We start from the raw sequence: 18,381 nt of genomic DNA on the forward strand, positions 1-18,381 counted from the left end.
AGAAAACACCATCAAAAACCTGCTGGACCATGTTTTCACTGTCATTGTCCCTAAAGATCAACCTGTTTAAAAGACGGCAGCTCTAGACCCACTGCTGCATTTGTTTGCTCCTTGTTTTGCATAAATATGTGTTGTACATGTTGACGGTTGTGCACATGTGATGCCATCTTGAAGCCGGACTAAGTCATGGTTTTAGGAGTAGAAAAGCACCAGATTTTCATCAGACGACTTCATGTTTCTCTTTAAACATTCTCTCATTCGACGATTTCTCCAAAAGTGATGATGCTCTTCTAAATGTCATGTTTTCTTTTTGTCGTTATAGGATGTTAGGACGTCCCCCTCGAACAACTCGTCAATCCTTTTAATACTTTTCTGTAGACATTCAGCCCCATATACTGACCTACTGACTCCAATATGGTTTGTTTGTTTGTTTTGTTTTTTTAATAGCTGTTTATTCTCTTTGTTTGGCTTCTGTGTTATAAGATCAATCCATGTCACATCTTTTATCCAAACCGTTCATTCATTCCCACTCAGTGTTTGGTTAATCCAGACCCAGAGTCTCAAACTCGCGGCCCGGGGACCGGCCCTCAAGACGATATTTTGTGGCCCACAGGTCAGTGTGAAAGTTTAATGTGTTTTTAATGTTGTACAGCACTTTGGGCAGCTTTGGTTGTTGGAAGGTGCTATAGAAATAAAGTTTGATTAATGTTAGTGTGGCTTTATCATGTTGCGCGTAGAAGGTGTGTTTGGGGTTTACAGATTTGGCGAAAAATCTGTAAACCCCAAACACACGTGTTACTCGCGCTGTGTGCTCCCGTTACAAAAGATTCAACAAATAACGAGGCACATCCATAAAATCAACAAGAATTGTCATATTTCTTCATGTAAGTTGAAAACAGCGATGACGTTTGAGAAGATTTTAACAAAGCTTTTTTTTTTTTTGAATACCTGATTCCAGATAATCTGAGTTTGAGGCCCCTGATCTAGACATTTCAAATGAGATAATATTATATAATGTTCTGTATCGGGTGGAGCAAGTTCCCAACAAAATATAAAACACATCAGATTACATCACTCAAAATTATCCACAGTTATGTCACTATTAACTCAAATAAAATAGTTGCATTGATCATATTATACAACATATTTTCATTAAACAAAACAACTGACATTTGGACCAATCAAGACTCACAAATTAAAAAAAACATAAGCCTCATTTATTGTACAGACAAATATAACACTGAGACTGTTTAAAGGCTCCAGTCTGAGGCAGCATTTTTATAATTATCTATGTTGTAACATTGGACAATTTTAACCAACAAATATCTCCCCCATTATTCAGTCACTTCAGACTTCAGAGCTCAGCTGTGATTTATCGTCTGCTCTGTTCAAAGTGCTGTGTCTGATTTATGCATCCTTCAATTAAATCCTCTCTAGTGCTCTTTGATTTTCCAAACTATGTGTACGTGGGCTGTTACGCATGACTTGGCAATAGTTTAAGTGTTGGCACTGCCGCGTTCACTTAGGTACAGCACAAAATAAAGTTACATTAATCCCACCGACGTTTTTACACAGGGCCTTAATGATGGACACTTCTTATTGGAAATATTTCTGACAGAATTATTTTTGTCCCATATTTGACCCCATAAAGGTTCAAAGGTCATCTGTCCCTGTGCTGCGTGGGTCAGATTAGTGAAGGTCAGAGACGTGTTTGTAGAAAAGACACTGCTTTATGATAAAAGATCTAGTTTGAGAAGCCTCCATGTTTGATTTAAGGTTTATTTTATAGAGATTTGTATGAAAAAGTGTCCTCAGTCCAGAGTGTGTCTGTTTATGGTGAAAGGACACAGAAAGAACATGCAAACTCCACACAGATGGACCTGATGCTGCTCATTCCTCAGACACTGTTGTGAGGTGAGATTTCAGGCCACAGTCACTGAGTCATTGTGTGATTTGTGCGTCCGTAGTTGGATTGTGTGTGTTTGTGTCTAAAAGTTTATATCAGATGAGCTAAAACATGTGAAACCCTGATGTGACTGCATGTGTCCACTGTACTACGCAGCACTGCCTCCAAACAGACCCCGTGTGCGCAGACCCCGTGTGCGCAGACCCTGTCGACTGAACGCATCTCGATCCATCCATAACTATTCTGTTAATGATGAGATTCCTACAGCTCACGTCACTTTAGTTTTTTATTTCTTATTAGTAATTGGCATGAAAAAGTTATAATGAGTCAAAATCAAAATGTAATTACGTCATTGTTTCAGTAGCAAAAAGTGAAAGTTTCCTGCCTCCTGAGAATAAAGTGAAACTAGTGAACTACAGACACTGAACTGCAGTACACATATATTACACACACATCAAATAACACACACACACACACACACACATTACAAACACTTCTTATGGAATTACACAAACCTACACATTAAATCTCGCAGTCCCTCTGTGGTGGGGGCACGTCTGCTGTCACCTCAAATCATTTACAGAATAAATGGTGTTGTTTATTCCGTGGGGAGACCTGTGGATAAATGGTTTTGTGCTTTAGCTGAAGTAAATGTGCAGACCCTGTAAAGGCTGAAGTGAGTGTGTTTGGCCAGCTGCCAGTCAAAGACACGGCTCTATTGAAATGTTTCAGGGGGATGTTTAGTGAAGACTAGTCCTGGGAGTTAAAACCTTTTCTTTTGGTCTGATTCAAATCCTTTTTGACTTCATCCTCTTCTTTTTGTAAAGCTCTGTGCTCCCAGCGTCCCCCCAACGCCAACGCCACAAAATAAATAGCATCCAAATTTTATCTAGCTTTTGCATAGTAACCATTTAGTTAACGGTCGGTCTGGCCTCTCTGTGCGATGGGGAACATTTCTGAGGGGCACAGAGCGGTTGTTCAGGCAACGTCTGAGAGGAGTGAATGAAGCAGATGTCAGAGTAATCCATCAGATGCCAAATCTACTTTCTCCGCTCTCACCCAGACACACTGAGCTCCGGCAGAACTATAGACCTGCAGCCAAACTCAAACAACTAACGGAGCTCTTTACGCTGTTTTACTCCAGACAAAAGTGTTTAGATCTGTGTCTTATAACGTGTCAGTCTTAAAATGAACAAATAAAATCAGAGGTGAAATTAATGATGTTACTCGGGTTTATCTCTGTAATTCTCTTTAGGACTTAGATAAACAAGCGTCTGTGGGAAAGTCGAATTCAGGTTTGAAGATTCAGTTCAGTTCAATGGACTTTGACAAACATTTATTCATTTAAAATTATTCAAGTCAATTCAAGTCAAAGCCTTTTTTGTGTCAAGATTTACTAAAATGTCTTATGGTGTTGTCCTTTTCTTTTATCAATACAATAAAAAAGGTAAATCTGATCTGATTTTAGGTTTTCTGTGTGAAATAAAAACAAAAGAATCAAATCTATAATCTCTCAGTACTTTTTTCTCCACATAAACACGTCATAAACGTCACTATTTGGAGGATGGAGACTAAAAGGATTTTGTAGCTGATGAATCTAAACCAAAACCGTTTAAATCAGAACATTTGACTTTGTAAAACACAAACAACCACGTCAGAGTTTTGTACATTTATTTTTATTTGATGAGAAACAAAGTGTAGACGGTGACAACCCGAGTTTATGTCCAAGACTTAACTGTCCTCAGCTCTGAATCGAACTTTCCCTTTGATGCATCGATAGAACAACAGTGAATCTGACTTCAGTGACCTGCAGGAGACATTCTAAAGGCTTAAACACTCAAATAAATAAAACATATAAAAATAAACTCTATCAAATAAAATAAACCAACATGCACAAAAGAATTAGCTGTGAGCCAAAACTGACCAGGACTTTTATAAAAATAATGTGACTGTGTCTGGGGAGAGCGACAGATTCAACCTGATGTAATAAACAAATAAACGACAGAAACACCTCAGAGAAACCACTGGGTTCATAAAGTACTTATGGTTTAGAACTAAATGTGTTATTTTAAGGCTTATATTTAGGTTAAAAAGTGAAAACATGAACACTCAAACTTCCAATGTCTTTGACTTCAACAAAATAAAATGTTTCACATGAAATGAGCAAATAAAAATAAATCTGACAGTTTAATTTTGACTGAACAAATGAACGACATTCTTCCCAAACACAAATCCATCACTTTTGAGCAGCAGAGGAAATGATGAGTGACATATGACAATAGTTTTGTATAAAATATAGAATATTTCTGCAGTTTATCTGTCGAGGGAAACAGTCTGAGCCCAAACTTCACCATTTCATGTCAGTTTGAGAGTTTCAGGGCTCACGTCCTCGATCATTTGTAAATAAATGACAAAGGAAATGATTTTACTCCAATAATGTAAAGAAAAGGGCCTTAACGAGACTCACAGGTGACACAGGACAGAACCTTTTAGAGACATATCTGCAAACATAGCAGCAGGTTGTAATTTTCAATAAAAACAGTGAGATCAGTTGATTAGTTTTAATTTTGTGGCACCAAATCAACCAAATGTTTATAAAGAAACATGGGAAAAAACCTTCGTTTAAAGTCCAGATTTTTCCCACAGAAATGTTTAAAATAGTCAGTAGTTTTTACACAATAAATAATAACAATTTACGACATAAACATTTCACACAGTTTTGCCAAAAGACGAGGCTGAAGTGGCATCTGACCTACAAATATAAATGAAATACTTTTCTCCTGTCACAGGATGTCCATTGGCATCAGTAAAATATCAACAAGTCGGAGGAAATGTCCCCTCAACTGACCTCAACGCAAACTACATGAGGCCAAACTGACCTCAACACAAACTACACGAGGCCAAACTGACCTCAACACAAACTACACGAGGCCAAACTGACCTCAACACAAACTACATGAGGCCAAACTGACCTCAACACAAACTACACGAGGCCAAACTGACCTCAACACAAACTACATGAGGCCAAGAGGACCTCATCAACACAAGCTACAGTCCAACATGAGGCCATATAAACCTCATCTGTGACACGGTGTTAGTGACTTTTGCACACAGGCAGGTCTGTGGCACCAGGATCCAATCAACTGTTTAAAACAGTTATGAAGGATTAGACAGGCTCCTCACTTATGTACTTATACTATACGTGTATACTGTAAGTCCATGTGTGTACTGACAGTATACATGTATACTGTAAGTACATGTGTATACTGACAGTATATACGTATACTGTAAGTACATGTGTATACTGACAGTATATACGTATACTGTAAGTACATGTGTATACTGACAGTATACATGTATACTGTAAGTACATGTGTATACTGACAGTACACACGTATACTGTAAGTACATGTGTATACTGACAGTATATACGTATACTGTAAGTACATGTGTATACTGACAGTATATACGTATACTGTAAGTACATGTGTATACTGACAGTACACACGTATACTGTAAGTACATGTGTATATTTACAGTACACATGCAGGAACAGTAACGGTTTGATTTCTGGCTTGAATCGACTCATCAGAAGCTGTGGTGGTTAAACTGTGCAAAAGCGGCCCACCCGGCCCGCCTGACCCACCTGGCCCGCCCGGCCTCGTCTCACAGAGACAGTGTAGTAGACAAATAAATACTTCTATTTACAGGTGTAGACCTCAGTTCTCTCGCTGCACGTGTTACACTTGACGTAGCAGCACCAGAGGAACTTGCAGTTGCACTGCCACACGCGGGAGTACTGGTGCGTGTTGTAGCCCCGCCCACAGCACATGAGGTCACAGCTGTTGGGCTGCAGAGCCGTCTTATTACAGAGGCGGCCCTGCGTGCCCATGCTGCCGCTCAGGGGGTCGGCCTCGCAGTAGTTTGGAGACTTGTCGATGTAGACGAGCTCAGAGTCCAGAGGTTTTCGATAAGAGTGGGGCTTCTTGATCTTGAGGAAAGTGGGTCTTTTGTTGCGACTGGCGCGGACCGGCTCCACGTGCACGGCCTGGTTGTACTTGTCCTTCAGCATGTATCCCAACTGACGGAACTTCGGGAGCGTGGTCCAGCAGGTCTTAGTGGTGCAGGATCCTGAGACGCCGTGACACTTACACTCCAAACGCATGCTCTTCTCCAGCATCTGCAACAGAGAAGCACAGTGTGTCATTACAGAGGGACCACATGGAAAAAACACGAAGATATTTATCTTTATGTGATGTGAGCAGGGAAGATAAAGTCTCTAAAAAAAAGACTTTTATCACAACCAAGTTCATATAAAATCTATTTTATGGATTATTCATGGGGATGATTTGCAGAAGCCTGAAAGGGCCACATTTTTCCAAGGCCTGGTGACTAAAATCCTACATGAATAGTCCAACAGGTTGAGACAAAAGTTTTCTAGCATTCCAAATGAATGTAAGCATTCCTGAGCTGTGTGAGCTGCTTCAATGCATCACTGTACAGAGGCTGCTATATGAGCCACGGCTCAAATACCACACTCTGAAACGTAAATGTCGGCAAGAATCTTTAGGCTCATTACACGTCCTAATGCTTAGACGTCTTCAGTTAAAAAGAGGAAAGGTGTGAATGACAGATCAGCTAACGAGGTCACACTTTGGACTCTGATATTTGTGCCTTCAAAAGTAATAAACATGACTTTTTCAAACTTGTTCAGTCCTTTTCAAAGATGTAAAGTGTCCTGCTGCTAAACATGAGGGACAAATGATGAACCTTTAGGACTGTCGCCATAGCAATTAACAATTCAAACCAAAACGCCCTATCTTTTAAATGGTGAAATGTTGAAAACCTATGAATAGCCAATTCAGAAACACATATTAAAACAGCCCCAGTTCACATTTTACAGCAGCGTTTGTTCACGGCGGTTAGTTTGTCTCCATGTTCAGGTGTTTATCAGCTCCACTAAAGAACTGAATGGCAGCATCTGTGTCTCTGTGAATGATGAGCCTGGGTTTTCTCCCCGATGACGTCAGTTCACCCCTTTTCTCTCGGGTTTAGTGGGAACCGGCCTCACCCACGCTCTGAGTCACCTCGCTGTGATGTGGCCTCAGACGCACAGGAGTCTGCTGGGTAATTGTCAAGAGCCTTAGAAGCCTGCAGCTTTGTGTGGCCATGCCCTGTAAGACCCTGACGAGGGATTCACCGCGCTCAGTGGAGTGAGATGCCAGCCAAGCCCCCATTGTTTGTCTAACAGAACTCCTTTTACAATCTGTTTATTCTTCTCAAGAAACGTGAAGACTGGCACTGACATCATCGCCATTTGAACTCGAAAGCCCCGCTACAGTAATTACAGCCGTATCGGTTTGTAAGTCTAAATTAAGAGATTCACATCGTGACTGATGCCAGACCTCAAATATGAAGCGGTGCCCTCAACCAAATCCAGCCTCACGGATCAAAGAACTGTGCGTTTCTTCAGCGCAGATCAGGACGCACATGACACGACACTTTTCCAGCTTAGTCAAAGATCCAGCTTTTTTAATTATACCAAAACATAGATAATATTTTGGCACAGTGTTGAAACGAATGCGATCAGAATCATAAAGAAGGTTAAACACAGACACACGCAGCTGTTTCCAAACTGTAGATGCTTTATCGTCCACGTTATCCTCTGCATTTGACCCATTCTGGAGCGTCACCGGGTCAAAGTGGAGCGACGTGCAGCCACAGTACACCGCCCATGGACACATCGACACATTTTAAGCTAAATTTGATCACAACGAGCTGGAGCTTTGGGCAGTTTGTGGAGTTTTGAACCTGCAGAATCTAATTTCTTTGAGCATTACTGTACGTTTGTGAGGAGTTTAGTTTGGTTTGCCAGGTACATCGCATTAATTATGTGTTTTATTTAAGGTTTTTCTGCTACTTTTGTCCTACCTTCCGTCCCACTTCGTTGTTGTGCAGATTCATGAGCGTGCGTGCGTTCTGCTTGATCTCGCGCGCGTCCACAAACACTTTGGAGAAGCTGAGGCCGTAGTCGATGTCAGCGGAGCAGCCTCCCCACTTCCAGCCCTCCTCCTGGTTGTAGAAGCCCTGTTTGTCCTTGTCGCAGCCGCAGCCGTTCATCCCCCCCTGGGTGCAGGCCGCTGTGACCGCGTGGGCCACTCCCGCAGATATGAGCGCATACGTAAACGCCGCCTCTTTACTGCCTGCAACACAAACAAACAGGTATTCAGACACAATGAAGAACTCGCGCACTATTTCAACACTGTCAAGCCTCCTTACATACCGGGCATAGCTGTAAAAGAACACAATTATCAAACGTATGAAGCCAGCCAAGACTAATTCATTTATCAAGGTCTACGGAAACAACAGAACATTCAAGTTACTGTAAATAATTAAGTCCACGACGAGCTTTGAGCCTCCTAACTACACCTCCAGTAGAAACAGTAGACAGTATTTCATTGTTTGAGGTGAGACGGTTGATCTTTTCTGGCGTTGGCCCTCATCCCGGATGCTGTCACCCCGGGATCTACCCTGCGGACGTGATCCTGAGAGGCATGCAGGCCTCCCTAACACGATAGATGGCTACTCCATAAATCAAGATAGTTCCACACGAGCAGAAAAATAGTCCAACGTAAATTTAAACCACGAAAGAACAGCTTCGCTAACTGTTCTGTGGAGAGAGAAACGTGTAAAAGATTCATGAGATCTGTTAGGCTAATTAACGTGGCTATCGGGGGGTATTTATGTCATGCAAAAGTATTTAAAAATCTGTGTTTTAAGTGTAAATAATGGCGGGTGAAGCGGAGCCAGGTTCACACGTTGACAGTCCGAGTAGCCAGCTTTGTGGGTGGGGAGCACAAGTGATGCCAAAATATTGTAGATTGCTGCACGGTTGCCAAGAGTGTTAAGAAGAGTATGCATCGCTCTGGTTATGAGTGTTCTGGTCTGCTGACACTTAACAAAAGACTGAGGAGTTCTGTGAGTGAAGCAGCTGGACCTGAGCACGACTGACCTGCTCTAACCTCCACCAAGTGTCTTTTATGCACATTTGGTGATCAAACACATCGAGAACACTGGATAAACTTGATTCTATTCATGTTTTTCTATCTGTTAAACCTTAAACAACATGATAAAACCAGTGTGAACTTGCCTCTCGGAGAAAATATATGTTACCTGCATGTATAAAGATTTTTTATTTTCACACGTCCCACTTTTTTACATCTTATTCAGCCTCTTATTCTAACGGCTAACGACCTGCACTTCTGTTTGTCTTTCTGCTTAAACCCTATTGCAGCTCTTTAAATATGTTACTTACAGTATTTTACCAAAGATTACAAACTCATAAGCTGCAGAACTTCCGATATCCTTTAGTAGACGTTCCAAAAATCAATGTCTTAGCTGCATAAACGCCTGACTTTTTTTTTAATAGGAAGGGCTGTAAAAACCTAACCTTAAATACAATCTGCATAATCTCTTGTATAAATGTTGATTATTGTTCATATATGTAATTTAAAGTGTTTCTGAGCTGGCCAGATAGTTTTTTTCATTGTTCCCTTGCATAAAAGTTACTCAAAAGTGCATTCGTTTTTATATTTTTCTTCTACTTAAACTGGTGTTACACGTTTATTCGATGCGTCGATGGGAAAATAAGGATGGGTTTGTAAAATAGAGGTAGTTGTGTGAAAAAGGACAAAAGTACACGTTGATACTTCCTTTAACATGATTTTTATGGTTAAAAAAAGAAAAAAAAAGAGTCTAGGTGAGCGATGATGGTCTATAATGTGCTCAGTCCTTAAAGGGCTAAGAGGAGAACTAGAAAAAGTGCTTTTTTTGTGTAAAATCTGCACCAACAAGTCAACAACGCACCTTTCTCTGAGTGTATAAACTGGAAGAAGGGGTAAGATTACTAACGGCAGCACCCAGGACGACTACCTGAAAATGAGGATAATTAAATGAACAAAATAGTAACGTGGTTCTAAAACGTTTTGCAAATGAAACAGTGTAAACTCTCCCAAGAGAAAAGTCGATTCTCTGCTTGTTGGTGGTGGTCTACACTTGCCTATACCTGTAATCCAGGACAAGTGCAAATAGCGTCTTGTTACGTTGCTTATTTACACAGAAATTAACGTAGGTGCAAATTATGTGATCAGCAGAAACAACATTAGTGAGACGCGGGCAGCTGTGCAGGTTAAGTTTAGTCATTGTTTTGGCGTTTCACATGTGGCAAATACATAAAGTAAATCACGATAGACAAAAGGAAAACTTAGTGAAGATCTGTGCTCGTTTCTGTCTTGATGTTGTGCCTACAGGTTTACTATTTGATCATGTCTGCTCATGCCTCTTCCATTCATTCACTATTGAGGAATTTGCCTATATTTCAAGACATTACTGGGTTCAAACTCCTAAACGACACCTAAAAATGCGCGTGTTCACATTTCCCTGAATCCGACACACGACACACGACTCTAAATCCACATTTTTAAAGCTAACGTACATGAAAAGCGGTGGTTGTAAATAAAACAGTTCCATCCTGTCACCAGAGCAAACGTAGCCTCCAGGTTTATTCCACAGACAGGAGACACATCCAGGGACTATTCTCACATGACAGAATCGACACTGACATTTGACAAGTTTAAAGGGTCCAATATCTCAGTGGAACTTTTTTTCTGTCTTTGTGTTTTTGCACAAACTAATCAGAAAGTAAAACATCACATCAGTTCCCTTTAGGTTCATTTTGTGGGTCGGCCATCACTGTCTGTTAGAAGAGAACAGCACTGCATTAAGTTTATCTATAAGGGACGACTTCAAAAACTGTCAGAAAACCTCACCTGCTTGTTAATTATTGATACCGGAACATTTAACACCAGATCACACGACTGCATAAGACTAAAGACGAGCTGCACCAGAACTGACACGGGAACGAGGCTTTTAGCTGCTTTGCTTCACAAAAAATGGAATATGCTCCAAGGAAACGCAAAACTGGACACGTTGGTGACACAATCGCAATTTAATAATCTGATAACAAACTTTTACACACACCTGCACTTGGTATTGATGTTTGATATGGACTTATTTGTTTTGATTGTTGTTTCGGTTTGTGTTGTATTTTAAACAGGACGAACATGAAAAAGAGAGTCCAAGTGTCTCATTGGGTCCCCCCTGTGTAAATAAAGATGAATAAATAAAATAAAAAAAGTTTGAGATGATCTTTCTGTGCTACTCTTCACTATTTCACATTGATGTACTTATTATTATTATCGTATTGTTTATCTTTAATGCTTCAATGAACATCTAAACTGAAATTTCTTACACAAATTCCCTCCTGATATCATTAGATTCATTGGCTGTAACATGAGATAAGTTATTTTCCACTCCACTGGATGAGAGGCTGACATGTGGAACGTACCCACTCGAAGCTCTTTGCCGAACACCGTCCTCTCTCCCAGGGCGGAGCAGTTCCAACGGCTGTGGCGGAACTGAAACTGGCACTCGTTAATACTCATTTGCACTCCCTCTCCGATCACAATGATGGCATCAGGCCGGCTCTGACAGATCGTCCTCTGTCTCGGAGCCAGGCCGGGGATTTTGTTACAGATGATGCTGGCTCCCAGGGCAACCACTGATGACAACCCCCTGTGGTCAACAAGAAGCAATAACAACAGGTTTTCAGTGTTACATTTCAAAACCGGTGTAAAATAAATCTATGGAAGTATAATTTTGATATTTTTCTATTAAGTATTACAGTATTTTGTTCTGTAAATTCAACAGATTCGACAAAAGTGAGAGTTAAAGCGTCAACATGTGTCTCACTTTCAAATAACTACGAAAGAGAAGGCAGCACTTTATTTTACTTCCATTATAGTACTATAGTATTTGTAATAGATTAACAAAGCCTGGTAACAAGAACATCCGTCAGAGATGCAGATTCTTGTCACTTCAGCGGATGGGACACATTTTACTGCACCTTGCTTTATATTTTTTGTTCATTTTACGACTTTTAGTGAAGCATCTGTAGTTGTATTCTACTTTATGGCAGTATTCAGTCTAAGAGCAGCCACACAGACACAGGCCTTTGTCCAGGAGGAGGCTGTTGTTCTGTGGCTGCAGCCTCCAGGTGAACCCTGTGGTCAATGACAAAAGGAATGTGATGCACAAATGTACTGGATCTACCTGTGTGCACAAAGCTCTTACAGTAACATAAATGAAACTATCCACAACTGGATCTACCTGTGCACAAACTCTCTGCAGTGATATAAATGTAAAAAAGTAACAGAAAACTGGATCTGCAGAGGAAAGTGTTGTTTAAATCTAAAATGAATATCAATAATACTATAAATTACACTTTTTAAAAACTTTTTGAGGAGAAATATCATGTATTTGGGTCATTTTTTTCTTTTGATTAAATCCTTTTTCACAGGCGTCTCAATTAAATATGCAAATTGTCCACACCAGGCCCCACACTGACCTGTAGAGCTACTCCAGTCTTTATTTTCTACATCTACACATGAAACAGACTCACCCTATTTTGAGATACACTATTCCAAGACACAGGAAAAAGTGAAAAATCCAGCGCCGCGTTTTCCTCTTCATGCTGCTGCGCGTCCAACTCAACTTCTATTTGTGCGTAAAATCCCGCGGGACCGAGGCGTGGATAAAGCCCCTCGAGAGCAACCAGCAAAGCTTCTGATGTGTGGAGACTCGTGGCGGGGTCATTGGCTCGGGGTCCGGTCGAGGGAGGCTGAACCGGGGCATTGGGGCAGGATTTGGGCAGTTTGGGGCAGTTTTGGAGCAGTTGTGGCGCAGTGGGGTCTCTCCGCAGGTGCGCAGTCTGTCCTCACTCACTGCGCGCTCGGTCCTGTCCCGTCTGCTCCAGGAGGGACGCGCTGCGCTCTGGGATGTGTCGTGGTGCTGTGGTCCTGCGCGCACCTGCTCTGGGACATGCCTCCGTGGGTCTGAGGGTAGTTGAGGTTTCTGTCGGCGGGACCCATCACCTTTTATGTCGAAACTCTGGCTCCACCCACAGCTTCTTTCCTCAGAGTTTAGTCCCATCACCTACAGAACTTTAATTTGAAACACTGCCAGGGCAGTTTTTAAGTGTCAGTTTTCCTACTTTAGATTTTCAGTTTCTCCATCAAGTTTAAAGGATTTTGAACGTTTTAAGACAAGTTTGTACTGGGCTTGGGGCCAAAAAGGACAGATACAGACACAAACTTTGGAGAGGACTGGGGGCTTGGATAATTTGGAAAACCACCTGTTGGCTAGGAATAAATCAGCTTTAATTTTGAACATCACTTCTATAGGATCAGGTCAGATGTGGAAACGTTGACCTACACTACAAGCAGAGTTTTAGCGCCATCTGCAGGAAAACTACAGAACTATTACAATAAGAATCAGAATCTTTGGCCACCAGCGATGTTCCAACTCTGTCTGAAATGTTCCATAGTAGAATATGGTTTTAAACTTGTTCATCTTAAATGTTTTCATTTCCATGTTACCTTTAAAACATGAAGTCTTGCTGGTCTCCTCTCCACTGATCTGATCCAGTGAGTGGGCTGCTCGTTGCCATGGAGATAGAAAAGTTAAAAGCTATAGCAGACATAACAAGGACTAACACGCTCGTTCATGCAGCAGTGACACGGACACTGGCTGCACAGCTGGAGACGGTGTAACAGAGCCCTGAAGATAATCTCCAGAGGGAAACCCACAGCTCCCCTCACAGCAGGAGACGGATGAAGAGCACAGTACACACCCACTCCACAGGACCTGCCACTGCACGACCTGCGCCCTGAGACCAGAGAACAGAGCTCCCACAGGCAACTCACGAACAAGGATGACTCTTTGACTATCAGTGTCACACAAACTCAAGCAATCTGCTCTGCCAACAACAGATTGTATGAATTTGAAATGTTAAATATATCCATTTCCTGTCTTTTGTATATTTTAATGCTGTAAATTCTGCAGAAATTCATTCATTATCTGCAATCATCAATTAAATCAAATCAAATGGACTCTGGAGCCAAGACAGGTGAATTGTCTTGCCCTCAGGAGCCAAATTTTTCTTGGCTTCTTGAGTTAATAAAGTCTGTTAGTTTTGAGAATTTGAGCATGAATAAATATCTGGTGCCTCAGTCTGCTCTAAATGCACATATTTAAATTACTGAATGTACTGACAGTCTATTGCCCACATCTTCATCTGTTCCTGTGTGTCGCTCTTGATAAAAATAGTTTGATTTCAACACCTCTGTTCACACATTTTGCAAAAGCAGCTAGCAACAAAAAAGTGAAACTGAAAAGACTTTATTACTATTCTCTAACTTACACACATTGACCAGAAACAAACCTTATTTAATTAAATACCAGAACATTGTCTTAAGAAGGTATATTTCTGTGTGCAGGGAAGGCAATAGATTGTATAGTTATCTCCTAAACAGGGCAAAAATCACAACCCTAGAACTATACAATCTACTACCTCACCCCTCACACAGCCGAAGAAAGTTCCATAACACGACGGTCTGATGGCGCTAACCGGATGCAGCAGTCAAGGCTTTAGCACTTTGAGAAAGACAGTAGGTTGAATAGTTATCTCCCAGTGCGGGTGTGACCCTAAAACTATACAACCTACTACCTCATCCCACAGTTGCTATTGTGGAAGTCCTTGGAAGAGATGTGGGGATGGTCCTCTCCAGTTCAACATGGTGGCAGATCTGTGTGGATATACAAAGCACAGGAACAATAAAATAATCTGTCAATATAAAGATTTGAGCATCATCCATACATCCATGAATAACAAGAAGGATCCAAAACACACAAAAAAGCCAATATTATCAACGTCTAGAGCAACCAATCCTGTTGTCTGAGCCATATCTACAAAGTATGTGGAGTAGTGGTCTTAGATATGGGTCTGCCTGTCTACAATCCTGAAATACTGTATAGAACAAGAGGGAAGAACTCACTACAAATGCTGCATTTCCTGATCTTAATCATCTGTAGGTGAACAAAAACTATGTCCTCTCCCTACTGCTCTAATAAAACTTAATCACAGTTTAATTTACCGTCGCTTATTCAGGAAACTGTATTTAAATCAGGCAGTTTTGTGTGTCAAAGTGGATATACAACTGTGACCTGTTATTACAGTTGACAGGGGCACACCTTCAACACAGGCAAAGTCTTTAGGATGAGCCATAAAAACACAGCTTATGAGAAAATAACTACTTAAGTGAATGGTGATACATGCAGGTTGTGTTGTTTTTAATGGTGTGCCAAAAAAACATGTACTTCTGTGTTCTTCCTGCAGTTCTCTAAGCCACACCACTCCATCACACTCCACTGGCTAACAGCACATTGATGAAGCTAGCACAGCGTGGGGCAGGGTAAAAACGGATATTTACGACCCGAATAAGCTGCTGCACTCCGTCACAAACGTCAAACTACCGCGGTTAAACTCTTAGCCAAAAACGTGTCTAAAATAATACGTACACAAGCAAACGAACGAGTTAAAAACGTACAAGAGAAGACAGAAGCGTGAACCCACCTGGCGGCCATGTCGAAAGCACGCAGCCAGCGCTCCGCCCCTGCGTGCTGCGTCATACGTCATGCGTGCTGCGTCATACGTGCGACGTGCTCGGGTGTGTGTGGAAGCAGCCTGAACATTAGCGCCACCACCAGGATTGGAATGTGGTTTGCTGTTAAATTCGGAATTGAAATAAATACTGGGAAGGATTTGATGGTTAAGAACAGAGCTCAACAGTATGGAAGCCCGTTTCCGCCATGAAAAAAAAAATAAAAGCCCCACAGAAAGTCGAAATTACGAGTTTTAAACTCGTAATTATGAGTTTAAAACTCGTAATTATGAGTTTAAAACTCGTAATTATGAGTTTAAAACTCGTAATTATGAGTTTAAAACTCGTAATTACGAGTTTAAAACTCGTAATTTCGACTTTTAAAACTACTAATTATGAGTTTAAAACTCGTAATTAGGACTTTTAAAAGTATGAATTATGAGTTTATAACTCGTAATTTTGGGAATGTAACATTTACAAAAAGTGAACCTTATCAATTTTGATTAAATGAATTTGGTATTTTAATAATTTCCTCAATAAACCAGCGGGGTTGTGACCAGCTGGCACTCTGCTCAGACCAGGAAAACGAGCGCTCACAGACACAGAGCACAGCTCATGAGTGGTCAGAACAGCACTCAGGGCCCACTGATTTGTTCAAGACGCCAGAAACTTTACTGGAGCTTAATTTATTCATTTTTTAAAAGTATGTAGGTGATAAACATAACAGTCCTCCTCCTGTCTCCTCTGCTCTGTACACTCAGTTGCAGTGTGCTACAAGCTCAATTAAGACTTTAAAAGTTCTAATTACGAGTTTTAAACTCATAATTAGTAGTTTTAAAACTCATAATTAGTAGTTTTAAAACTCATAATTACGAGTTTTAAACTCATAATTAGTAGTTCTAAACTCATAATTAGTAGTTTTAAACTCGTAATTACGAGTTTTAAACTCGTAATTACGAGTTTTAAACTCGTAATTACGAGTTTTAAACTCATAATTACGAGTTTTAAACTCATAATTACGAGTTTTAAACTCATAATTACGAGTTTAAAACTCGTAATTTCGACTTTCTGTGGGGCTTTTATTTTTTTTTTCATGGCGGAAACGGGCTTCCATACAACAGAGACCAACTACCCCCGGGTCCGGAAAAAATAATAAACGGTTCCGGAAAAAAAGCGGTTCGATAAAATAAAAAAAAATCTAAAAAAAAATCTAAAAAAAATAAAATAAATATATATATATATATATATATATATATATATATATATATATATATATATATATATATATATATATATATATATATATATATATATATATATATATATATATATATATATATATATATATATATATATATATATGTATGTATGTATGTTCCAGAAAAAATAAAAAATAAAAAAAAAAATAAAAAAAATATTGAGTCTGATTTAGAGAGCAAAATACGACCCAGAATTAACAAATCACAAGTTAAGTAGTGATTGAAAATGTTCTTAACAGCTTTCAGTCTGGGGGTAATATTAATATTTTCTCTGTCAGGAATGTTTTTGGATATTATCAGGCCAAGATATTGCACCTCCTTCTTAACAGGAACATTTTCAGTAGTATTTAGATCATAGCTATGAACAGCCAAAATTTCACATTTTTTAAGAATATCACAACTATGGAAGCCCGTTTCCGCCATGAAAAAAAAAATAAAAGCCCCACAGAAAGTCGAAATTACGAGTTTTAAACTCGAAATTACGAGTTTTAAACTCGTAATTATGAGTTTAAAACTCGTAATTATGAGTTTAAAACTCGTAATTATGAGTTTAAAACTCGTAATTACGAGTTTAAAACTCGTAATTAGGACTTTTAAAACTACTAATTATGAGTTTAAAACTCGTAATTATGAGTTTTAAAACTACTAATTATGAGTTTAAAACTCGTAATTAGAACTTTTAAAGTCTTAATTTAGCTTGTAGCACACTGCAACTGAGTGTACAGAGCAGAGGAGACAGGAGGAGGACTGTTATGTTTATCACCTACATACTTTTAAAAAATGAATAAATTAAGCTCCAGTAAAGTTTCTGGCGTCTTGAACAAATCAGTGGGCCCTGAGTGCTGTTCTGACCACTCATGAGCTGTGCTCTGTGTCTGTGAGCGCTCGTTTTCCTGGTCTGAGCAGAGTGCCAGCTGGTCACAACCCCGCTGGTTTATTGAGGAAATTATTAAAATACCAAATTCATTTAATCAAAATTGATAAGGTTCACTTTTTGTAAATGTTACATTCCCAAAATTACGAGTTATAAACTCATAATTCATACTTTTAAAAGTCCTAATTACGAGTTTTAAACTCATAATTAGTAGTTTTAAAAGTCCTAATTACGAGTTTTAAACTCGTAATTACGAGTTTTAAACTCATAATTACGAGTTTTAAACTCATAATTACGAGTTTTAAACTCATAATTACGAGTTTTAAACTCATAATTACGAGTTTTAAACTCATAATTACGAGTTTAAAACTCGTAATTTCGACTTTCTGTGGGGCTTTTATTTTTTTTTTCATGGCGGAAACGGGCTTCCATACACAACAGATGCTATGGAAAAAAATAGAAATTTTCTCAATGGCAAGGGGCAGCATATTTTTGTGTTTTAGAAATACAGCGGTATATTCAGCAAACTGACCACCAGTAATAAATTTTTTTTACCCATAATATTAACACTTTCAGTGTGTGGAGAGTTTTTAAAATGTAGAATTGCCATAAGTTCCTCTGCCATAATAAATAAGTTAATAGCGCACCCTTGGCTTCCCCCCATATATATATATATATATATATATATATATATATATATATATATATATATATATATATATATATATATATAAATATATATATATATATATATATATATATATATAAATAAAAATAAATAAA

The 18,381-nt window shown here is 39.5% G+C and overlaps 1 protein-coding gene across 1 annotated transcript; it reads right to left on the reverse strand.

Moving 5' to 3' along the window:
- Nucleotides 1-3,570: 3,570 nt before the first annotated feature.
- On the reverse strand, nucleotides 3,571-12,863 carry wnt7aa (wingless-type MMTV integration site family, member 7Aa). The gene is made up of 4 exons (XM_033966843.2): nucleotides 12,426-12,863; nucleotides 11,313-11,539; nucleotides 7,838-8,109; nucleotides 3,571-6,086 (listed from the first exon to the last, which is right to left on the reverse strand). The coding sequence occupies exons 1-4, from the start codon at nucleotides 12,494-12,496 to the stop codon at nucleotides 5,607-5,609; spliced, it is 1,050 nt and encodes a 349-aa protein (XP_033822734.1). The 5' UTR covers nucleotides 12,497-12,863; the 3' UTR covers nucleotides 3,571-5,606.
- Nucleotides 12,864-18,381: the final 5,518 nt, after the last annotated feature.

Source organism: Periophthalmus magnuspinnatus, chromosome 5, assembly GCF_009829125.3.
Source record: "Periophthalmus magnuspinnatus isolate fPerMag1 chromosome 5, fPerMag1.2.pri, whole genome shotgun sequence".
In the NCBI taxonomy this organism is placed as follows: Eukaryota; Metazoa; Chordata; class Actinopteri; order Gobiiformes; family Gobiidae; genus Periophthalmus; species Periophthalmus magnuspinnatus.